The sequence below is a fragment of the Salvelinus alpinus genome, chromosome 4 (genome assembly GCF_045679555.1).
Source record: "Salvelinus alpinus chromosome 4, SLU_Salpinus.1, whole genome shotgun sequence".
NCBI lineage: Eukaryota > Metazoa > Chordata > Actinopteri > Salmoniformes > Salmonidae > Salvelinus > Salvelinus alpinus.
Window position 1 is genome coordinate 57,282,556 of NC_092089.1, and position 26,066 is coordinate 57,308,621.

The window sequence follows — 26,066 nt, forward strand, 5'->3', positions numbered from 1 at the left end:
GGAAGAAAGGGGTTAGCTAAGGTATATTGAGCAGGGCTGGAGGGTCTACAGTGAAATAAGACAATAATCACTAACTAAAACAGCAATGGACAAGGCATATTGACATTAGGGAGAGGCATGCGTAGCCGAGTGATCATAGAGGTCCAGTGAGTAGCTAGGCGGGCTGGATACACGGCGATTCAGACAGATAGTGGCCTTGGGCAAGCAGAAGGGCCTTAGAGGGACGTCGTGACGGAAGAAGTCTGTTGTAGCCCCCTCGTGCGGTTACGTTGGCAGACCAGTCGTGATGGATCAGCAGGGCTCCGTGTAGTAAAAGGATCCAGGCCAATTGGCAAAATAGGTATAGTAGTCCAAGAAATTGGCTGATGGACCTCTTCAGCTAACAGTCCGATATGCTCTAGACAGCTAGCAGCCTGCGGCTAGCAGGCTAGCAGATGGGAATTCAGGGGAAGTCGCGATGGAGGAGCCTGTAGAAAAAAACCCTTGGGCGGATTACGGCGGTAGTCCAGTCGTGATGAATCGGCGGGGCCTCCGTATCGGCAGTAAAAGGCGTCCAGGCCAATTGGCAAAATAGGTATTGTAGCCCAAGGAGTGGCTGATGGACCTCTTCAGCTAGCCGGGAGATGGGCCTAGCGTAGGCTAGCTCCAGGCTAATTGGTGCTAGCTTCGGGACAGAGACTTTAGACAGGAGTAGCCACTCGGATAGCAGCTAGCTAGCTGCGATGATCCAGGTGAAAAGGTTCAGAGCTTGCGGTAGGAATCCGGAGATATGGAGAAGAAGTCCGATATGCTCTGGGTTGAATCGCACTGTGCAGACTGGCAGGAGTTGTCTGGGCTAAAGGTTAGCTGATGACCGCCAGCAGTGGCTAGCTGACTACTAGCTAGTAGCTAGTTAGCTGGCTAGCTTCTGTTGGGGGTTCCAGTTCTCAAGTAAATAAAATAGTAGATCCCTACTACATTGGGTGAGGCGGGTTGCAGGAGAGTATGTTGAAGTTGAGGTTAAGAAAAATATAAAACAATATATGCGAAGAAAAAATATATACAAATATATATACACAGGACATGGCAAGACGAAGACAAAGACGCATGACTGCTACGCCATTTTGAATTTAAGGGTTCAGGTGCTTGTGTTACGCGGAATGTGAAAGCCCAGGAAAACGAACAGGTACAGTAGGCTACAATACTGTAATGTAGGCCAAATAATGCTAAAAACAAACTTTAAAAAATCTACTGCTGGTCTTTACTGTATGCTCCACATTTTTACATTGTATTCCATTTCCAGCGAGACTATTCAAGCCATCGACTCACTGATGGTTGAAGATGATTTGATGACAGAGGCTATCTGTAATCTGCTGCCATCACAGCACAACATCAACATTGCGCTACTCACAGTCAGAAGACAGTTGAAGAAACTTGAGTGGACTTATGGAAAGGCTCTGTAAGACATTTTATATAAACTCAGCAAAAAAAGAAACGTCCTCTCACTGTCAACTATGTTTATTTTCAGCAAACTCAACATGTGTAAATATTTTTATGAACATAACGAGATTCAACAAATGAGACATAAACTGAACAAGTTCCACAGACATGTGACTAACAGAAATTGAATAATGTGTCCCTGAACAAAGGGAGGGGGTCACAATCAAAAGTAACAGTCAGTATCTGGTGTAGCCACCAGCTGCATTAATGAGTCTTCAATGATTTGGAATAACAGAGAGGAAAAAGACTAGATAGAGGAGAAGAATGGAGGGATGAGGAGAGAGGGAATGGAGGATAAGGCTAGGGATGAGGAGGGTAAGGCCAGTAGCAGAGGGATGAAAAGAGAAAAAGGGAGAGGGAAAGGACAGAGAATGGAGGGAGGGATAATGTGGGAGGGAGAAGAGAAGGAGAGCCAACTTGTCTCTGTTGTCTATCTGAGTAATACCAGCTAATCACAGATTTACTAGCTAGAAGTAATGCGCACAAGTAATTCCCTGTCCCTGACACCCTTTGTATGCTGTGCATCGAATCAAAGCACTCGACATGTTCAGTTACATGGATTCCAGCTAGGGACCATGCCAATCCAGGCATTCTCTTCCAACAAGCACATTTCACACCACAAATATTTCACATAGGATACAAGCCTAAAGGAGGTAATTTCCCCTGCTCTTTCAACCTAGCATACATTATTGGAGATATACAGTGCCTTCGGAAAGACTTTTCCTATGTTATTATGTTACAGCCTTGTTCTAAAATTGTTTAAATCGTTTTTTCTCTCATCAATCTACACAATACCCCATAATGACAAAGCAAAAACAGGTTTATACATTTTTGCTAATTTATTTATTTACATAAGTATTTAGACCCTTTACTCAGGACTTTTTTGAAGGACCTTTGGCAGCGATTACAGCCTTGAGACTTCTTGGGTATGATGCTACAAGCTTAAGATTTGATTTGACACCTGCATTTGGGGAGTTTGTCCCATTCCTCTCTGCAGATCCTGTCAAGCATCAAGCACTGTTAGGTTGGATGGCGAGCATTGCTGCACAGCTATTTTCAGGTCTCTCCAGAGATGTTAGATCAGGTTCAACTCCTGAAGCCACTCCTGCATTGTCTTGGCTGTGTGCTTAGGGTCGTTGTCCTGTTGGAAGGTGAACCTTCACCCCAGTATGAGGTCCTGAGCGCTCTGGAGCAGGTTTTCATCAAGGATCTCTCTGTACTTTGCTCTGTTCATCTTTGCCTCGATCCTGACTAGTCTCCCAGTCCCTGCCGCTGAAAAACATCCCCACAGCATGATGCTGCCACCACCATGCTTCACCGTAGGGATTGTGCCAGGTTTCCTCCAGACGTGACGCTTGACATACATGCAAAAGAGTTCAATCATGGTTTCATCAGACCAGAGAATGTTGTTTCTCATGGCTAGAGTCTTTAGGTGACTTTTGGCAAACTCCAAATGGGCTGTCATGTGACTGAGGAGTGGCTTCAGTCTGGCCACTCTACCAGAAAGGCCTAATTGGTGGAGTGCTGCAGAGATGGTTATCTTTTCAGAGGAACTCTGGAGCTCTGTCAGTGTGACCATTGGCTCAGTTTGGCTGGGGGTGGCCAGCTCTAGGAATAGTGTTGGGGGTTCCAAACTTCTTACATTTAAGGATGATGGAGGCCATTCTTGGGGACCTTCAATGCTGCAGAAATGTTTTGGTACCCTTCTAGAGATGTGTGCCTCGACACAATCCTGTCTCGGAGCTCTAGGACAATTCCTTTGACCTCATGGCTTGGTTTTTGTTCTGACATGCACTGTCAACTCTGGGACCTTATATAGACAGGTGTGTGCCTTTTCAAATCATGTCCAATCAATTGAATTTACCACAGGTGGACTCCAATCAAGTTGTAGAAACATCTCAAGGATGTTCAATGGAAACAGGATGTACCTGAGCTCAATTTCGAGTCTCATAGCAAAGGATCTGATTACTTATGTAAATAAGGTATTTCTGTTTTTAATACATTTTCAAACATTCTAAAAACATGTTTACACTTTGTCATTACGGGGTAGTGTGTGTAGATTGCTGAGCATTTTGTTTTATTTAATCCATTTTAGAATAAGGCTGTAACGTAACAAAATGTAGAAAAAGTCAAGTCATCTGAATACTTTCCGAAGGCATTGTATTCAGCCAGTCTTGTGGAGGACAATGGAAGTTAGAAAAATACAACATTTTCATAAACCAACACGTATTTGGCGTAACATATTGAATTCCAAATTGCCCACTACTCCCTGGGCACTCCTGTGGATCGGAAAGGGTTAGTAAGTAATTGGGCAAAATTTCTACCCAGCCAATTAGCAACTGAAGCAATTATCATGTAGGTCGCTATCAATAAAACGTCTCAATAAGGTGTAGAGCATTCGATTTGCCTGCTGGGGGGCAAGGAGACCCCCACCTCCTCTTAAACCGTTGACAACTGCGTGTCATTTTCAAGGGATTTTTAAATAAATGTTAACTATTTAGTTGTAACATCATCACCTCTTGACGAGCATAGTCAGAACTCCACATTTCAAATTATTTCATGAAAAACAATCAGTTATGATCAGTAAACATCAATTGATCATGTTGTTTCAGATATGTGAGGGTAGCCTCACGATATCTCTCAATATTGGCCACCATTAATTGGATATTTGAGTGATATAAAATAAATGTAAGCTTTAACAAACAACTATGATTGGTTTAGGTTAATTTCCCATCCTTTGTGGGCTCTGCCTGTCAAGCAGCAGAAGGGTGCATTTTCCGATGTACTGTTAGCTGATATTATAATGTTTAGTTTGCAAGCTACCGGTAGAAACTTTACACAGTTGGCTAAACATAGTGTACTTTTTCTCCAACCAACATAGGCCTACCTAGTGAAGTTAGCTAACATTATACCCTTTTCAACATTGTTTTTAAGAGTGTTTATCACGATTGCTGCAGACAGCCATGATAGGCTAAAGTTGAAGTCGGAAGTTTACATACATACAGTTGAAATCGGAGGTTTACATACAAGTAGGTTGGAGTAATTAAACTTCCGACTTCAACTGTACATACGTCTTGCTTCTGGACAAGCTAAACACCTTCTTTGCCCGCTTTGAGGATAACACAGTGCCACCGACGCGGCCCGCTACCAAGGACCGTGAGCTCTCCTTCTCCGTGGCCGACGTTCGGAGACCAGCTGGCTAGAGTGTTTACGGATATATTCAATCTCTCCCTATCCAAGTCTGCTGTCCCCACATGCTTCAAGATGTCCACCTGTGTTCCTGTACCCAAGAAAGCAAAGGTAATTGAACTAAATGACTATCGCCCCGTAGCACTCACCTCTGTCATAATGAAGTGCATTGAGAGACTAGTCAACGATCAAATCACCTCTACCTTACCTGACACACTAGACCCACTTCAATTTGCTTACTGCCCCAATAGACCAAATCGCCATCGCACTGCACACTTCCTTATCCCATCTAGACTAGAGGAATACCTACAGTTGAAGTCGGAAGTTTACATACACTTAGGTTGGAGTTATTAAAACTTGTTTTTCAACCACTCCACAAATTTCTTGTTAACAAACTATAGTTTTGGCAAGTCGGTTAGGACATCTACTTTGTGCATGACACAAGTAATCTCTCCAACAATTGTTTACAGACAGATTATTTCACTTATAATTCACTGTATCACAATTCCAGTGGGTCAGAAGTTTACATACACTAAGTTGACTGTGCCTTTAAACAGCTTGGGAAATTACAGAAAATTATGTCATAACTTTAGAAGTTTCTGATAGGCTAATTGACATCATTTGAGTCAATTGGAGGTGTACCTGTGGATGTATTTCAAGGCCTACCTTCAAACTCAGTGTCTCTTTGCTTGACGTCATGGGAAAATCAAAAGAAATCAGCCAAGACCTTAGAAAAAAATGTAGACCTCCACAAGTCTGGTTCATACTTGGGAGCAATTTCCAAATGCCTGAAGGTACCACGTTCGTTAGTACAAGCAATAGTAAGTAAGTATAAACACCATGGGACTACGCAGCCATCATACCGCTCAGGAAGGAAAGCGTTCTGTCTCCTAGGATGAACGTACTTCGGTGCAAATCATCCCAGAACAACAGCAACGGACCTTGTGAAGATAATGGAGGAAACAGGTACAAAAATATCTATATTCACAGTAAAACGAGTCCTATATTGACATAACCTGAAAGGCCGCTCAACAAGGAATAAGCCACTGCTCCAAAATCGCTATAAAAAGACTGTACATGGGGACAAAGATCATACTTTCTGGAGATATGTCTTCTGGTCTGATGAAACAAAAATAGAATTGTTTGGCCATAATTACCATCGTTATGTTTGGAGGAAAAAGGGGGATGTTTGCAAGCCGAAGATTACCATCCCAACCGTGAAGCACGGGGGTGGCAGCATCATGTTGTGGGGGTGCTTTGCTGCAGGAGTGACTGGTGCACTTCACAAAATAGATGGCATCATGAGGGAATAAAATGATGTGCATATTTTGAAGCAACATCTCAAGACATCAGTCAGGAAGTTAAAGCTTGGTCACAAATGGGTCTTCAAAATGGACAATGACCCCAAGCATACTTCCAAAGTTGTGGCATAATGGCTTAAGGACAACAAAGTCAAGGTATTGGAGTGGCCATTACAAAGCCCTGACCTCAATACTATAGAAAATTTGTGGGCAGAACGGCAAAAGCATGTGCGAGCAAGGAGGCCTACAAACCTGACTCAGTTACACCAGCTCTGTCAGGAGGAATGGGCCAAAATTCACCCAACTTATTGTGGGCAGCTTGTGGAAGGCTACCCAAAACATTTGACCCAAGTTAAAACCTCTACTTCATCACCCTCCCGGATCCGGGATCCTCCTCATCAAAAAAGCTGACTAGCATAGCCTAGCCTAGCCTAACGGGACAGGGATATCATATAATATAATTTTCATGAAATCACAAGTCCAATACATCAAATGAAAGATAAACATCTTGTGAATCCAGCCATCATTTCCGATTTTTAAAATGTTTTACAGCGAAAACACAATATGTATTTCTATTAGCTCACCACAATAGCCAAACACACAACCGCATATTTTCACCATGTTTCCACCGCATAGGTAGCTTTCACAAAACCGACAAAATAGAGATAAAATGAATCACTAACCTTGAACATCTTCATCAGATGACAGTCTTATAACATGTTATACAATACATTTATGTTTTGTTCGAAAATGTGCATATTTGAGGTATAAATCATAGTTTTACATTGCAGCCACCATCATAAATACTCATCATAAAACATTTATGAAAAATACATGGTGTACAGCAAATGAAAGATAAACATCTTGTGAATCCAGCCAATATTTCCGTTTTTTTTAAGTGTTTTACAGCGAAAACACAATATAGAATTATATTAGCTTACCACAATAGCCAAACACACAAAAGCATTTATTCACCGCAAAGGTAGCTTTCGCAAAAACCAGCAATAGATATAAAATGAATCACTAACCTTTGGACAACTTCATCAGATGACAGTCTTATAACATCATGTTATACAATACATTTATGTTTTGTTCGAAAATGTGCATATTTAGAGCTGCAAATCGTGGTTATACATTGTGAATACGTAGCAAGATTTCCCCAGAATGTCCGGAGATATTTTGGACGCTCACCTAATCTGACCAAAGAACTCATCATAAACTTTACATAAAAATACTTGTTGTATGGCAAATGAAAGATACACTGGTTCTTAATGCAACCGCTGTGTTAGATTTTTAAAAATAACTTTACCACAACATACAGCTTGGGTTATTGTGAGACAGCGCTCACCAACACGGCGGAGAATAGGCATCAACATATTACACAGAAATACGAAATAACATCATAAATGTTTTCTTACTTTTGCTGAGCTTCCATCAGAATGTTGTACAAGGAGTCCTATTTCCAGAATAAATCATTGTTTGGTTTTAGAATGTCCATTTCTTCTGTCGAATTAGCAACCTTGGCTAGCATTATGGCGCGAACATTCCCATCCTCTCTTGGCGCAAAGAACGGAAAATCCCAGTTGAAAAAACCTACTTTATGATGTTTTTCTCATATGTATCAAATAAAATCAGAGCCGGAGATATTCGCCGTGTATACCGAACGCTTTTCAGAAGACAATGTCGAGCTCCCCCGCGCGCTCGAAGACAAAGAAAATACCGGACCTGTCACTCCAAAAGCTCTTATTCGGCCTCAGATCAAGCTAGACACCCCATTCAACCTTCCATTGCCTGTTGACATCTAGTGGAAGGCGTATGAAGTGCATACATATCGATAAATAAAAGCCAGTTGAATAGGCAGGCCCTGAAACAGAGCCTCGTTTTCAGATTTTTCACTTCCTGTATGGAAGTTTGCTGCCAAATGAGTTCTGTTTTACTCACAGATATAATTCAAACAGTTTTAGAAACTTCAGAGTGTTTTCTATCCAATAGTAATAATAATATGCATATTGTATGATCTAGAACAGAGTACGAGGCCGTTTAAATTGGGCACGATTTTTTCCAAAGTGAAAACAGCGCCCCCCCTATTGACAAGATTAATTAACCAATTTAAAAGGCAATGCTACCAAATACTAATTGACCCACTGGGAATGTGATGAAAGAAATAAAAGCTGAAATAAATCATTCTCAATACTATTATTCTGACATTTCACATTCTTAAAATAAAGTGGTGATCCTAACTGACCTAAGACAGGGAATTTTTACTAGGATTAAATGTCAGAAATTGTGAAAAACTGAATTTAAATGTATTTGGCTAAGGCGTATGTAAACTTCCAACTTCAACTGTATATTTATTGATGGACCACGTCAAATTGGTTTGCTAGCTCAGAACAGATCACTTCAATATGGCTAGTTAACAAACTAACTTTCAGGGAATAAACTTGATGGCTATATCCAAACATTGTTTGATTTTCTTGCCATCTATAGTGGTAATGACAGCAGTCCGACAGAAAACCATACATTTTTTTAAACAACATTAGCTGTTAAACCATATTTCTCTGCTTCTTTTCTCTTTCATAACATACAATCAGTTGTTTGCATAATTTCTTGTTTTGTTCCTTTTTTTGTGCATTTAAATTATATTATTAGGCTTTATTATTATTATCTTTATTATTTTTAAACTGGATTATTACCATACATTGTAAATTACATCACATTTACATTATATATGTATATATATATATATATACACAGTGGGGAGAACAAGTATTTGATACACTGCCGATTTTGCAGGTTTTCCTACTTACAAAGCACGTAGAGGTCTGTCATTTTTATCATAGGTACACTTCTACTGTGAGAGTCGGAATCTAAAACAAAAATCCAGAAAATCACATTGTATGATTTTTAAGTAATTAATTTGCATTTTATTGCATGACATAAGTATTTGATACATCAGAAAAGCAGAACTTAATATTTGGTACAGAAACCTTTGTTTGCAATTACAGAGATCATACGTTTCCTGTAGTTCTTGACCAGGTTTGCACACACTGCAGCAGGGATTTTGGCCCACTCCTCCATACAGACCTTCTCCAGATCTTTCAGGTTTCGGGGCTGTCGCTGGGCAATACGGACTTTCAGCTCCCTCCAAAGATTTTCTATTGGGTTCAGGTCTGGAGACTGGCTAGGCCACTCCAGGACCTTGAGATGCTTCTTACGGAGGCACTCCTTAGTTGCCCTGGCTGTCTGTTTCGAGTCGTTGTCATGCTGGAAGACCCAGCCACGACCCATCTTCAATGCTCTTACTGAGGGAAGGAGGTTGTTGGCCAAGATCTCGCGATACATGGCCCCATCCATCCTCCCCTCAATACGGTAGAGTCGTCCTGTCCCCTTTGCAGAAAAGCATCCCCAAAGAATGACGTTTCCACCTCCATGCTTCACGGTTGGGATGGTGTTCTTGGGGTTGTACTCATCCTTCTTCTTCCTCCAAACACGGCGAGTGGAGTTTAGACCAAAAAGCTCTATTTTTGTCTCATCAGACCACATGACCTTCTCCCATTCCTCCTCTGGATCATCCAGATGGTCATTGGCAAACTTCAGACGGGCCTGGACATGCGCTGGCTTGAGCAGGGGGACCTTGCGTGCGCTGCAGGATTTTAATCCATGACGGCGTAGTGTGTTACTAATGGTTTTCTTTGAGACTGTGGTCCCAGCTCTCTTCCGGTCATTGACCAGGTCCTGCCGTGTAGTTCTGGGCTGATCCCTCACCTTCCTCATGATCATTGATGCCCCACGAGGTGAGATCTTGCATGGAGCCCCAGACCGAGGGTGATTGACCGTCATCTTGAACTTCTTCCATTTTCTAATAATTGCACCAACAGTTGTTGCCTTCTCACCAAGCTGCTTGCCTATTGTCCTGTAGCCCATCCCAGCCTTGTGTAGGTCTACAATTTTATCCCTAATGTCCTTACACAGCTCTCTGGTCTTGGCCATTGTGGAGAGGTTGGAGTCTGTTTGATTGAGTGTGTGGACAGGTGTCTTTTATACAGGTAACGAGTTCAAACAGTTGCAGTTAATACAGGTAATGAGTGGAGAACAGGAGGGCTTCTTAAAGAAAAACTAACAGGTCTGTGAGAGCCGGAATTCTTACTGGTTGGTAGGTGATCAAATACTTATGTCATGCAATAAAATGCAAATTAATTACTTAAAAATCATACAATGTGATTTTCTGGATTTTTGTTTTAGATTCCGTCTCTCACAGTTAAAGTGTACCTATGATAAAAATTACAGACCTCTACATGCTTTGTAAGTAGGAAAACCTGCAAAATCGGCAGTGTATCAAATACTTGTTCTCCCCACTGTATATATAAAAAAAGTTAATAACTTCCCATTGTTCTCAGTATGGCTGACTTGAATAGTGTCTCCAATATCTTGCATTTGTTCCCAGATTTGCTTTGTTCTGCTACATTCTAATAATAAGTGTTGAAGTGTTTCTTAATCAGTGCATGATGGCATTGGGCATTTTTTTCTTTTAACATAACTTCTCCATTGGACTACTGCTCTCACCGGGAGCTGTCGCACTGAGATTAGCCACGCCGTGTCTTTTACATTTTCTGACAAGTGATTTGCCCATGCCAAACTCTTTCCAAAATCCTAATCTCTGATGAAGCAAGCTAAATGACAATATGTTTGCTTAGCTAGCTAGCTATTTGGATAGGACACACTCACATATCTGAATACAGTACATGATCAATTGATGTTACCTGATCATCAAAAGCATGAGTTACTCGTCGTATAACTCTGATCATAGAGCTAAATGTGGAATAATTGGAAATGTATATGCTCTTCAAGAAGTGATGATATTAAAACCAAATAGTTATAACATTTATTTAAATATCCCTTAAACTGCAGGTAGCAAGTTTTAAACGAGCTGGGGGTCTCCCAGCAGCCAAATCAAATGCTCTAAACCATATTGTGATAACGACCTATTGCTTACCTACCCATAATCTCAGATCACCTTGGGACTAGGGGTTGATCTAGAAATCAGCCACAGCCTTCTTCAAGTCCTGTACTCACCCCTCTGAAGTTGCTCATGGCCTGGAAGTAGACGAGGTAGCTCTTACGGGGGTCCAGCGGGGTGTTCCAGTAGCTATTGTAGGTGTGGTTGTCCCCCACGGTGAAGGGGCTGGCTTCAGGCAGGCTGCTGGGAAGCAGCTCGGCCGTGTAGTAGTGGGGGGTCCCTCTGGCCTGGGCCTCCCCATGGGACATGGGCAGAGGGTAACAGTCCTGAACCTCCAGTTCCCTCTTCACCTTCCTGCCACTCTCCTCCTCTACCACAACCTGGTACGTACTGGTGGAGAGAGAGCACAGTACAAGATGTTGGTATACATTATTGTAAGATGTTTCTCATTAAGTTCCGTCATATAGGGGCATTGGCATGTATGTATGTATGTATGTATGTATGTATGTATGTATGTATGTATGTATGTATGTATGTATGTATGTATGTCATAATATGTATGTGCTGTAAATGTGACATCAAAATGTCTATAAATCATATATCAAATCAAAGTTCATTTGTCAAGCGCACCGAATACAACAGGTGTACCTTACAGTGAAATGCTTACTTACCGGCTCTAACCAATAGTGCAAAAAAGGTATTATGTGAACAATAGGTAAGTAAAGAAATAAAACAACAGTAAAAGACAGGCTATATACAGTAGTGAGGCTATAAAAGTAGCGAGGCTACATACAGACACCGGTTAGTCAGGCTGATTGAGGTAGTATGTACATGTAGATATGGTTAAAGTGACTAAGCATATATGATGAAAAGAGAGTAGCAGTAGCGTAAAAGAGGGGTTGGAGGGTGACAGGACACAATGCAGATAGCCCGGTTAGCCAATGTGCGGGAGCACTGGTTGGTCGGCCCAATTGAGGTAGTATGTACATGAATGTATAGTTAAAGTGACTATGCATATATGATAAACAGAGAATAGCAGCAGCGTAAAAAGAGGGGTTGGGGGGTTGGGGGGTGGCACACAATGCAAATGCATATATTTATGTACATGTCTGTGTGTGTCTGTTGCTGTTGTGTTCTCACCTGACGGGTGCTCCCCTGCCCAGGGCGGGGCGAAGCAACACAGTGATCGTGCTCTCAGTTTCACTCAGAGGGGACAGCATGTCTCCATAGTCAAACATTGGAGCTGAGGAGACAGAGCACAGGAGTACAGATAAAGTTATATTATATAGCAATTAGACTGACCTTGTAATAAACAAGATAATATACATACACACACATAAACACACTTATACACATGCTCACACACATACATACTCTCACGCCACACACTCACACGCAGAGACACACACATGCACACAGACACATCCTTCATCAGTCCCCTTTAAAACCAGCTGAACTGTGTCTATCCACACATCCTATCTAATAAACATACAGCCTTTTTCCCTATTCTCTCATAAAAGGTCTGCAGCCCCATCGAATTTCCATATGTTATGGTTGTCTTGGATACCGAGTGCAATTAAAAGTCCTGGAAGTGGAGGACAAATAGTAGGAGCTTCTCATTTAAAGGGATTTGGCCAAAGCTGCGGTTCTCCCAGGAGATGCCTCCTGCACGGCGTGTCTTTAATATCCCTAGTCAATTAGTGAAGGGGAGGAAAGGTAAACTATTACGGAGAGATTAATGATTATGGTATAAAGAAATAGGATTTGTAAAATTGCAGCTAGCTGAAAAAGCTGCCTTCAATTAAAGTGAGGTGTTTAATAAGTGTTGTAACACGCTAGAGCGTAACAAAAGCTCTAGCGTGTTACAAAGAGTGTGAGTTGTTTGATGTCAGTAAGATGTTGATCAGTTGGGAGTTCGTTTTGAGGGGGTTTGTTGTAGTAAGCTCAATGGAGATAAAGTAAAAATGAGCTTGAGGGTTGTGTACAGTCTTAGTAGGGGTGCACGTACATTATGTGGAGTTCATTATAAGCGCTGTAAGCTTGTTGTCAATTTCACAATGATAGATGTTCAGTACAAGTGAATGTTCTGCACTGTAGGCCATTCGAGGGGGTATGGAGGGGGAGGATGACACATAATGGCCTTTGTACTCTCTCTCTGGCCACGTACCAGCAGGTCCCTGTCTGACGTACAGCCACCAAAGAGTGATTGAACTGTACATCTATAATTAAATAACTCTTAGTACTCTCCTTTGCACACAGAGAGAGAGAGACACACACAGACAGAGAGACAAAGAGAGAGACAGAGAGACAGAGACAGAGACAGAGACAGAGAGACAGAGAGACAGAGACAGAGAGAGAGAGACACAGAGAGACACAGAGAGAGACAGAGAGAGAGAGAGAGACACAGAGAGAGAGAGAGACACAGAGTGAGAGAGAGACACAGAGTGAGAGAGAGACAGAGAGAGAGAGAGAGACAGAGAGAGAGAGACAGACAGAGAGAGAGAGACAGAGAGACAGAGAGACATTGAGGTTTCCTCTGAGGTGGAGGTAAACATGCATCATTAAAAGTGAATGGAACACCAGGGATGGATTTCCTTCTTCAGTAATAAGCTCAGAGTCTGTCTCTCTCTCATCTGGGAGATGCTGCATGGTCCCATGAAGATAGCACTGCATCTATCCTTACACATAACAACCGTTGTTTCCTCTCTGCTGTTTGTGCTTTGTTGTATGCGATGAAAGGGTGTCAATTCTTTTGAGAGGATGGGAGTGGTAGTACTTATATTCTTGGAGGAGTTGTTTTGCCACTGCAAGAGGATAAACCAACTGAGGTTGAAAGTCAAATTTCCGACCCTGATAATAGCACAGAGTGAGTGAAACCTACTATAGCTAGCTACACAACTGCACAAGCACAGACAGTCTTCAGTGAGATACCTTACCTCGGATAGAGAGACTGCAGTATTGGGAATCTATGAAATTGATGAGAGACATACACCATATAGAAGAGGACATGACATTGGTATATTTTCCTCTGATGGATACAAAGGAATGAATGAGTCTATCTCACAACATTCACTTGAGACCCAGAGGAGTTGTGAATACAGCCATGTGCAATATCAATTAACATATTGCTGTAACACCCTTCAGACATACACTACATGACCAAAAGTATGTGGAAACCTGCTCGTTGAACATGTCATTCCAAAATCATGGGCATTAATATGTAGTTGGTCCCCCTTTTGCTGCTTTAACAGCCTCTACTCTTCTGGGAAAACTTTCCAATAGATGTTGGAACATTGCTGCGGGGACTTGCTTCCATTCAGCCATGAGCATCAGTGAGGTCGGATACTGATGTTGGGTGATTAGGCCTGGCTGGCAGTCGGCGTTCCAATTCTTCCCAAAGGTGTTTGATGGGGTTGAGGTCAGGGCTCTGTGCAGGCCAGTCAAGTTCTTCCACACCAATCTCGACAAACCATTTCTGTATGGACCTCGCTTTGTGCACGGGGCATTGTCATGCTGAACCAGGAAAGGGCCTTCCCCAAACTGCTGCCACAAAGTTGGAAACACAGAATCGTCTAGAATGTCATTGTACAGTATGCTGTAGTGTTAAGATTTCCCTTCACTGGAACTAAGGAGCTAGAACCATGAAAAACAGCCCCAGACCATTATTCCTCCTCCACCAAACTTTACAGTTGGCAATATGCATTCGGGCAGGTAGCGGTCTCCTGGCATCTGCCAAACCCAGATTTGTCCGTCGGAATGCCAGATGGTGTGTTCTGAATTCTGTTATGAATGTATTGTAATGTTTTAAAAATTGTATAACTGCCTTAATTTTGCCGGACCCCAGGACGAGTAGCTACTGCCTTAGCAGCAGCTAATGGGGATCCATAATGAATACAAATACAAATGGTGAAGCATGATTCATCACTCCAGAGTACGCATTCCCACTGCTCCAGAGTCAAATAGCGGCATGCTTTACACCACTCCAGCCGACGTTTGGGATTGCGCATGGTGATGTTCGGCTTGTGTGCGGCTGCTCGGCCATGGAAACCCATTTCATGAAGCTCCTGACGAACAGTTATTTTGCTGATCTTGCTTCCAGAGGTAGTTTGGAACTCAATAGTGAGTGTTGCAACCGAGGACAGATGATTTTTAAGCGCTACACGCTTCAGTTCTCGGCAGTGCCGTTCTGTGAGCTTGTGTGGCCTACCACTTTGCGGTTGAGCCGTTGATGCGCCTAGACATTTCCACTTCACAATAACAGCACTTACAGTTGACGTGGGCAGCTCTAGCAGGGCAGAAATTTGACAAACTGACTCGTTGGAAAGTTGGCATCCCATGACAGTGCCACGTTGAAAGTCACTGAGCTCTTCAATAAGGCGATTCTACTACCAATGTTTGTGTGCTCGATTGTATATACCTGTCAGCAACTGGTGTGGCTGAAATAGCCAAACCCACAAATTTGAATGGGTGTCCACATCCTTTTATATACAGTATATAGTGTATTTACAGACTCCTGTTATATCTTTCAGACAGTTGATGTTCAACTTTGATGCAAGCTAGGTACAAAGGTTGACATAGCACACACATGGACACGCACTCTACACACACGTACACGTGGATTTTGTATTGTAGATACAGTGCATTCGGAATTATTCAGACCTCTTGCCTTTTTCCAAATTTTGTTATGTTACAGCCTTATTCTAAATTGGATTCAATAGTTTTTTCCCCTCATTAATCTGCACACAATACCCCAAAACGGAAAAAGCAAAAATAGGTTTTAAGAAATGTTTGCAAATGTAAAAAAAAAAAAAAGTGTTACATTTACATAAGTATTCGGACCCTTTACTCAGAAATTTGTTGAAGATGCTTTGGCAGTGATTATAGCCTCGAGTCTTCTTGGGTAGGACGCTACAAGCTTGGCACACGTGTATTTGGGGAGTTTCTCCCATTCTTCTCTGCCTCACGCTCTGTCAGGTTGGATGGGGAGGGTCGTGTGCACAGCTATTTTCAGGTCTCTCCAGAAATGTGCGATCAGGTTCAAGTCTGGGCTCTGGCTGGGCCACTCAAGGACATTCAGAGACCTGTCCCGAAGCCACTCCTGCAGTGTGTTGGTTGTGTGCTTAGAGTCGTTGTTCTGTTGGAAGGTGAACCTTTGCCCCAGTCTGAGGTCCTGAGCGCTCTGGAGCAGGTTTCCATCAAGGGTCTCTCTGTACTTTGCTCCATTCATCTTTGCCTCGATCCTGACTAGTCTCCCAGTCCCTGCCACTGAAAAACATCCCCACAGCCTAAGGCTGCCACAACCATGTTTTACCTTAGGGACGTTGCCAGGTTTCCTCCAGATGTGACATTTAGCATTCAGGCCAAACAATTCAATATTGGTTTCATCAGACCAGTTAATCTTGTTTCTCATGGTCTGAGAGTCCTTTAGGTGCCTTTTGGCAAACTCCAAGCGGGCTGTCATGTGCCTTTTACTGAGGAGTGCCTTCTGTCTGGCCACTCTACCATAAAGGCCTGATTGGTGGAGTGCTGCAAAGATGGTTGCCCTTCTGGAAGGTTCTCCCATTTCCACAGAGGAACTCTGGAGCTCTGTCAGAGTGACTATCGGGTTCTTCGTCACCTCCCTAAGCAAGGCCCTTCTCCCCCAATTGCTCAGTTTGGCCGAGTGGCCAGCTCTAGGAAGAGTCTGGGTGGTTACAAACTTCTTCCATTAAGAATGATGGAGGCCACTGTCTTCTTGGGGACCTTCAATGCTGCAGAAATATTTTGGTACCCTACCCCAGATCTGTGCCTCGACACAATCCTGTCTCGGAGCTCTACGGACAATTCCTTCGACCTCATGGCTTGGTTTTTGCTCTGACATGCATTGTTGACTGTGGGAACTTATATAGACAGGTGTGTGCCTTTCCAAATGATGTCCAATCAATTTAGTTTACCACAGGTGGATTCCCATCAAGTTGTAGAATTAATTCTGATCAATGGAAACAGGATGCATCTGAGCAAAATATGTTGTCTCATTGCAAAGGGTCTGCATAGTTATGTAAGTAAGGTATGTCTGTTTTTTATTTTTAATACATTTGCAAACATTTCTAAAAACCTGTTTTCGATTGTCATTGTGTGGTATTGTCTGTAGATTGATGAGGAGAAAATGTATTTAATCAATTTTTGAATAAGGCTGTAATCTAAAAACATGTGGAAAATGGGAAGGGGTCTGAATACTTTCCGAATGCACTGTAAATGGGGCGGCAGGTAGGCTAGTGGTTAGAGCGTTGGGCCAGTAACAGAAAGGTTGCTGGATCGAATCCCCGAGCTGACAAGATACAAATCTGTCGTTCTGCCCCTGAAAAAGGCAGTTAACCCACTGTTCCCCGGTAGGCCGTCATTGTAAATAAGAATTTGTTCTTAACTGACTTGCCTAGTTAAATAAAGGTTAGAAACTGCCTTAATGTTGCTGTGCCCCAGGGATCCTCAATAAATACAAATGCAAATGGATAGACAAACATTCAAGTGTGAACACATACACATGCAGTTGTACACACACATTGACACTCACCAGAAATGTTGGTGGTGATCTCAGTTAGGGCGGTCTGGCCGAAGCCCTTCGTTGTGCGGGCACGGACAGAAATCAGATATGTGGTGCCAGGGTGAAGGTTGGAGAACATGTGATAGGTCTCATTCCTCAGCTTCGACACTGTTCTCCTAGGTCCTGGCACATTGATGCCTGGGTCAGACGACTCAATGCTCTGATAGCTGATCTGTGGACAGATAAGAAAAAGACACCAGAATGATTCATATAGCAATTATTTCTGAGAGCATGAGTTATTTACTTTGTGGAGCAACTACCTTTTAACTTTTGTTCAATTGATTTTCTCTGAGGATTCACATCTGACTTTGAAAATTGTGCTGCTGCTCTAAGTCAATGTACTGATTGGTAATGTTGCTTTTCAAATCAAATTGCATTAATCACGTGCTTACAACAGGAAAATAGAGAAATAACAGAAAAGTAAAACATGTAATAATAAAAGTAATAATAATATATAAGTATATAACTTGGCTATATACTGAGTCGATGTGCAGGGGTACAAGGTAATTGAGGTAAACATGTACATATAACTAGAAATAAAGTGACGGAAATAGTAGCAGCAGCATATGTGATCCAGTCCAGTGTAATGCCATTATTTTTTCATGAAAGTGGAATCATTATCAAACCGTTATTGTTTTGTGTGTTTACAGATTTCCCAACCTGCGGGTTGCACAATGACAAGATGTTAATGATTTTGTCTGGCTTGCTCATCCATTCATAATGGTCAAGCCTGAAGGACATTCATGCTAATGTGGAGATGGGTTCTGTGTGAAATATTGATGCTGTTGGAAGCAATTTTTTCCCCACCCAGTCAAACTGTCTTATGGGATTCCACCCATGTCAGAGAGTAATGTAAAAACGGGGAAAGTTAAATAACACAGACACGCCTTGCTTCCCACTGACTTGAACCAAACTATTGACTATGCAGATTATTTTAAGAGCACGATATGCCCATGCAGGCGTGGTAACTGTGAAGACAGCCAATGACTGTACACAGTACACACAGAGACCTATGTGTTCCTCATAAAAAAGCCAACATAAAAGCCGATAATAGCCTTCAGAAAGAGCAAAGAGGACCAAGGAGGGGCTTGTGAGGCTGGAGTCATGGCGATCGATGGGCTCAGGGAGACTGGTCAAAGCTTTAATGGGAGAGAAATGAAGAGGATTCCTTCTGTGGCTGTGTCTAAAGCTCTCTTTGTCAGCTCAGAGAGATCAGGAAGCTACAGGGGAGAAAATCCATCCACTTTATATGTCAAACCACAAATCCCATTTAATAATATCCTCCTTGAGATGACATTGAAAGAGAGAGGGCTGGGTGAAGGCTTGAGGCTGGTATAGGTAATACTGTAATGAGCCCCTACCATAGGTGAAGAGAAAAGGGTGAAAGCAAGACTAACGTTACCAATTGTCTGTTTTCATCTGCGACCTACTCCAAAATTAGCATGAATAAATTAGTGCTAATAAATGAGGGTGAAAAATGTGATGATGCATGGCAGTGCTAGAGTATATGCTGATCAATATTTTTCTTAACTTCTCTTGGTGACAATGTGCCAGACTATTTGCTAGCTCTAGATGTACTGTTAGATGAGCGGAGAGAAACAGAGAGCGCTCTGGGGATGGACTATGAGCGTGTAAAAAAAATGCCATACACAGCCACACATATAGAGAGGCTGATATGTACTGTAGCTTCTGCCTGTATTCTTAACGTCAAACAGCTGTGTTGTGTCTATTACGTCAATTAACAGCCACCTGTAAAATATAGCTAATGTTCTGTCCTTGTGTCTAACTCTCTGTTTGAAAAGTTCTGTGACATTTCTCTCCTAGAACTTACCTGTGCTAATCAATGCCTGTGACACTGCTCTTGCTGACCTAAACTACACCAATCAATGCCTACAAACTCTATTAGGATATGAGGGTCAGGAGTGTGAACCTGAGCATTTTGGGAGGAGATGTTTAGAGGAAGATGATTGGAGGGCATCGAGCAGAGTGGGAAGCATCCTTACCTCGTACTGGGTGATGAGACCATTGGGTTCCACTGGCTCCTCCCACTTGAGGAAGATCATGTCTTCCAGGGGGGTGAAGGTCAGCGATTCAGGGGTGATGCCACCGGGAACTATGGGAAACAAGCAACAGGTCGGGAAGCAGTAAAATCATGGCAAGTATCTCATAATGTCAATATCATATTCAGTGGTCAATGTCACTGAGTCTCTCTTACAATGTTAGCCTTAGAACTGAGAATTCTGCATCATGTAGGACATAAAGGACTATATTTTGTGTCAGAGTCAGAGAGTGTACAAGCAAAGAGAAAACGAGATGATTGATGGATATAAAACCACCGAAGTAGAGTAATCACTATAGTAAATATCAAGTACTTACAATCAATTCAGACTGATCAGGTTCATACTATCATCATGAGGGTGAGGTTCATATTACATGATATAGAGACCCCAAAATACATTTATTTGAGTACTGAGTCTGACAGTGACATGAAGACTACTGTAGCTCTGCTGGAGTCACTTTTATTGATAACTTTGACACCTTCTGGAAACAGAAGACACTCTTCAGGAATGATGGCGTCCATACAAATCATCTTGGCTCCTGGACTCCGTCCAGACATTTCAAGGTTGCATTGAAACAATGACTAGTAAATGATCCAAGACCAGATCAGTTAATCCCTACCATTGTGACAATGAGTCATCACAACGCTGCATCAAATGTACAAGATCTTAAGGGCATTGGCAAACACAATGTAAGTAATTTAATGTATGTACCCCTAATTGCACCGAATACATCTGTTCATCCTACAGCTATTGTAAGCAGTAATCATGAGCCTATAAACCAGAGTTACATTTTTAGCACTGTGGCGGTGTGCAATAGTAGGAAGACCTCAGCTCCAATGTAAATAACATGAGGAAGTCTACCTCTGATAAGCTTCCCAGTAAAGCATTAAAAACAATCAGGCAACCCAGAAAAGTGCTAAAAATAGCCCATTTTAACATATGTAGCCCAAGAAACCAGGTCCATGAAGTCAATAACTTGCTTGTAAACAGATGACATTCATATTCTGACTATCTCTGAAACTCACTTAGATGATACCTTTGATGATACAGTGGTAGCAATACATGGTTATAACATCTACCGAAAAGACAGAAATGACAATGGAGGCGGTGTTGCGGTTTATATTCAGAACCACATTCCTGTAAAGCTTGGAGACAATCTAATGTTAAATACTGTTGAAGTAATATGGCTACAGGTTCATCTGCCTCACCTAAAGCCCATTCTTGTGGTAAGCTGCTATAGACCACCAAGTGCTAACAGTCAGTATCTGGATAATGTGTGTGAAATGCTTGATAATGTATGTGATATCAACAGATAAGTATTTTTTCTGGGTGATTTAAATATTGACTTGCTATCATCAAGATGCCCACTCAGGAAAAAACTTCAAACTGTAACCAGTGCCTGCAACCTGGATCAGGTTGTCAGTCAACCTACCAGGGTAGTTACAAACAGCACAGGAATTAAATCAACAACATGTATTGATCACATTTTTACTAACGCTGCAGATATGGCTTTAAAGCAGTATCCAAATCCATAGAATGAAGTGATCACAATATAATAGCCATATCTAGGAATTTCCAACAACATTTCCACATTTCCAAAGTCTTGGCCTAATATAGTGTATAAGAGGTCATATAACACGTTTTGTAGTGATTCATATGTTGATAATGTAAAGAATATTTGCTGGTCTGTGGTGTGTAATGAGGAGCAACCAGACGCTGCACTTAACACATTTATGAAACTACTTATTCCAGTTACTAATAAGCATGCAACTATTAAGAAAATGACTGTAAAAACTGTTAAATCCCCTTGGATTGATGAGGAATTAAAACATTGTATGGTTGAGAGGGATGAGGCAAAAGGTATGGCAATTAAGTCTGGCAGCCCAACTGATTGGCAAACGTACCGCAAATTAAGAAATCAATCACTAAACGAAATAAAAATGTCAATAATCTACACTATGAAGCAAAGATAAATGATATAAAGAATGATAGTAAAAAGCCTTAAATGAAATTTTGGGGGAAAAAGCCAAGGCGGCTCCTTCATTCGTTGAATCAGATGGCTCATTCATCACAAAGCCAACTGATATTGCAAACTACATTAATGACTTTTTCATTGGCAAGATAAGCAAACTTAGGGATGACATGCTAGCAACAAACGCTGATACTACACATCCAAGTGTATTGGACCAAATCATGAAATTTACGAATTCCTTAAAGTCAGTGTGGAAGAGGTGAAAAAATTATTGTTGTCTATCAACAATGGAAAATTACTGAGGATAATAGCAGACGATATTGGCACTCCTATTTGCCACATCTTCAATGTAAGCCTACTAGAGAGCGTGTGCCCTCAGGCCTGGAGGGAAGCTAAAGTCATTCCACTACCCAAGAATAGTAAAGCCCCCTTTACTGGCTCAAATAGCTGACCAATCAGCCTATTACCAACGCTTAGTAAACTTCTGGAAAAAAATTGTGTTTGACCAGATACAATGCTATTTTACAGTAAACAAATTGACAACAGAATTTCAGCATGCTTATAGGGAAGGACACTCAACAAGCACAGCACTTACACAAATGACTGATGATTGGCTGAGAGAAATTGATGATAAAATTATTGTGGGGGCTGTCTTGTTAGACTTCAGTGCTTTTGACATTATTGATCATAGTCTGCTGCTGGAAAACTTATGTGTTATGGTTTTACACCCTCAGCTATAATGTGGATAAATAGTTATCTGTCTAACAGAACACAAAGGGTGTTCATTAATGGAAGCCTCTCCAACATAATCCAAGTAGAATCAGGAATTCCCCAGGGCAGCTGTCTAGGCCCATTACTTTTTTCAATCTTTACTAACGACATGCCACTGACTGAATAAAGCCAATAAAGCAACTGAAATGACTACAACACTTAACAAAGAGCTGCAGTTAGTTTCAGAGTGGGTTAGAAATGTCAATCTCTCCTGGCAGAAAGTGGAGGAGAGATTGACTTCATTACTACTTACTACATAGAGCCATGACTTAATGGAACTATCCCCAGTGATGACATTCCTTAGTATAAATGCTGAATGCTGTTAAAACTCTGTCTGGCCTGGACACCAGGGGAAGCCTGGCCTGGACACATCCCTATAAAAACAATGCTAACTGTTTTTATAGTATCCTCTGTGCACTGTGGTTTTCTATTCCAGACCACAATCACCATTAGTCTCTCTCCCTCTCTTTTTCTCTCATTCTCATTCGCTCGCTCACACACTTTTTTCTTTCTCCCTTTGGTGTGAAAACAGTGTGTTCGTTTAGTTTATTTTTAATGGAAAAATATATTTGTCCTTCAGCCAGGCATCTGCAATGCAAAGAGGCTGCCTTGGCTCAAAAGGAATATATTGAGAGATATGGGGGAAAATCCGTTCTCTCTGGCTTCATTTTCATTTGAGAAATGAGATGGATCCTTTGGTATGCTGATGCAGCCTCTTGGAGATGGTGTCAATGCTTTTATTCTAGTCTACTGAGACACAACTGCATGGGACAGGAGACGAACCATGATAGTTATGAATCCCTTCAATCAAACTGTAGCTACTGATGTTGACTGACCCCGTGTTATCAATCCCAACTGTATAGATAGCTAGATTTTTTTCGCATTATTTTGTTAATTTGTTAGCACAAATATGAATTTAGAGCAGAGATAATACCCTCGGAGAAAGGTTTTGGATGACTCCCTAGGTACTTTCGGTTATTTTGGTCTCACAGATGTTTCACCACAACCTAAACAGACAGACACCAAAGTGATCCCTGAACAGTCTGTCACTAAAACAGCCAAGTGTTTCTTACAGGTCTCTGGGAAGCAGGGATTAACTTCTTGAGAATACAGGGGGTGCTATTTTCCATTAGCATAATTTGCTCTACAGATTAAACTGCCTCTTATTCAATTATTGCTCTTACTATATGCATATAAATAATACCATTGGAAAGAAAACAATCTCTAGTTTCTAAAACCGTTTCAATTTTGTCTCTGAGTGATACAGAAGTCATTTGACAGCACTTTCCATGACCAAGAAGAAAAAAGCAAGATGTGTATGCCAGCTTCAACGCTCTGCCTATATATGGTCGTGCCCCCTATGACCCGAAACACACCTCATTGGCCTTCCTCTGGGTGTCAAGAGGACGTCAGAGGAAAAATATCTTGTTTATCTGGGACTGACGTGAAATGAGAGCTAATTCTTTGGCGTGACCGACAACTTCCGGTTGTCTAAATCGTGCGACTTGTAGCTGCGATTGTCTTCTGTTGTATGGATGAAAACTATCTCCGTCTCGAAGTTTGTTTGATACATGTGACCAGATCATCGTAATGTATGTTTTTTCAATATAGTTTAATCAGATTATTTGAATTTTTTCGGGAGTTTTGTGGTGTTCCGTTGTCTGATTTTATTTACGTTTGAGAGATCCGTGCCACTCGACCAGTACCTGTGCTAAATGGAGTGGGAAAGGAACAATTCTGAACGGAACCAACGACTCATCTTGACAAAGGACACTTTGATCAACATTCTGATGAAAGATCAGCCATAGTAAGACCCAATTTACGATGTTATATCATATCTGTTGTGCATGTGAACTGGCCGTGGGCGCCTAGCCGAATCTGCCTGGTATAGCTATGCTAATTTAGCGCTACATTTTGTTTTCGTTATAAAACATTTAATAAATCTGAAATATTGTTTGGATTCACCAGATGTTGGGCTTTCAATATCTGTACGCTGTGTATTTTTCTGAAATGTTTTAAGATGAGTAATTCGTTATATGACGTTGGTCTCTGTAATTGTTCTGGCTGGGTCAGCACTATTTCAGATTGCAGCTGCAATGTAGAACTGTGATTTATACCTGAAAAATGCACATTTTTCCCAAAAAAAACTATGCTATACCATAAATATGTTATCAGACTGTCATCTTATGAAGTTGTTTCTTGGTTAGTGGCTATATATATTTTTATTTAGTCGAATTAGTGATAGCTACTGACGCAGGAAAAAACTATTGGGAGTAAAAAAATCGTGTCCTTTGCTAACGTGGTTAGCTAATAGATTTACATATTGTGTCTTCCCTGTAAAACATTTAAAAAATCTGAAATGGTGGCTTTATTCACAAGACCTGTATCTTTCATCTGGTGTCTTGGACTTGTGATTTAATGATATTTAGATGCTACAAGTTACTTGTGACGCTATGCTAGCTATGCTACTCAGTGGGGGGGGGGGGGGGGGGGGGGGTGCTACCGGATCAGGGTTGGTGACTCGTGAGAAGTTAAGGAAGCCATGTGAGGAGGTTGGAAAGCAGCCAATTAGGGCACTCTAACACAAGACGGTTCCTATCTGGATGGACGGTTCCTACCTGGATGGAGTGGTAGGCTGGCAGGTCGCGCAGGGTGAAGCGTGAGGCATTGTGCTCAACCGCCAGGCACTCACGCACTCACGCACAGTAGTGTTGTGCCCACCGCCGCCCCCTGCGGTGGCATAGCGGTAGCACAGGGACACAGAGTAGGTGTGGCAGCGGGTCAAGTTGTAGGCCAGTGTCTCCCACTGCAGGGTCAGCTGCCTGGACTGGATCTCTGAGGCTGTGAGACTTCGCAAGGCCCGTGTGGGTTCTAACAGAGAGGGAAGGCAGGAGGAAGGGAGGGAAGGAAGAGAGAGAAGGTAATGTTATCAACTAGGTCCAGGTCTTCTTTTGAAAAACATGTTTTATCTCAAGAGACTAACCTGGTTAAATAAAGCTTAAATAAAAACTGTTTAAACAGTGTAAATTACGAAATCCGCCAGTTATCTTTATTGCTGGGTCATTTTGGAAAGGCTGCATGTTTTTAGTAGTCACCCAGTTACTTCTGGTCACTGCTGGGTTTGGGGCCAACACTGTTTCTTTTGACTCAAGCAGAGAGAACTAAAGCCTTGTCTTTCTATTCCTCCCTCGGCAGAGACAGATAGAGGGATACAGAGGTACTGAGAAGCCTCTGTGCCTTCAAGCACCAGCCAGTCAGTGTTGCAGTAAGAGATACAGGCTACAGGGGTGAGCCAAGGACAATCTCAGGCAACACACTACCAATGGAGGCATTTGTCACAGCCCATTATTGAGGGCTTTTTGTCAAACAGTAATCCACATAATGTATTGTATTGCTTTGTTCTTTTAAAAAAATTGTATTATTATTATTTTTTCTTAAATTTTAGCCCCTTTTCTCCCCAATTTTCATGGTATCCAATCGCTAGTAATTACTATCTTGTCTCATCGCTACAACTCCCGTACGGGCTCGGGAGAGACGAAGGTCGAAAGCCACGCGTCCTCCGAAGTACAACCCAACCAAGCCGCACTGCTTCTTAACACAGCGCGCCTCCAACCCGGAAGCCAGCCGCACCAATGTGTCGGAGGAAACACCGTGCACCTGGCCCCCTTGGTTAGCGTGCACTGTGCCCGGCCCGCCACAGGAGTCGCTGGAGCACGATGAGACAAGGATATCCCTACCGGCGAAACCCTCCCTAACC

General features: G+C 42.0%; 1 protein-coding gene across 1 annotated transcript in view; it reads right to left on the reverse strand.

Moving 5' to 3' along the window:
• The window catches only part of LOC139574025 (receptor-type tyrosine-protein phosphatase U-like), a 198,019-nt gene that overhangs the window by 119,240 nt on the left and 52,713 nt on the right, over nucleotides 1-26,066 (reverse strand). Inside the window, 6 exon segments of the mRNA XM_071398144.1 lie at nucleotides 11,043-11,316; nucleotides 12,067-12,169; nucleotides 17,477-17,678; nucleotides 19,510-19,619; nucleotides 24,928-24,950; nucleotides 24,952-25,180. Coding sequence (XP_071254245.1) covers nucleotides 11,043-11,316; nucleotides 12,067-12,169; nucleotides 17,477-17,678; nucleotides 19,510-19,619; nucleotides 24,928-24,950; nucleotides 24,952-25,180 — 941 coding nt within the window.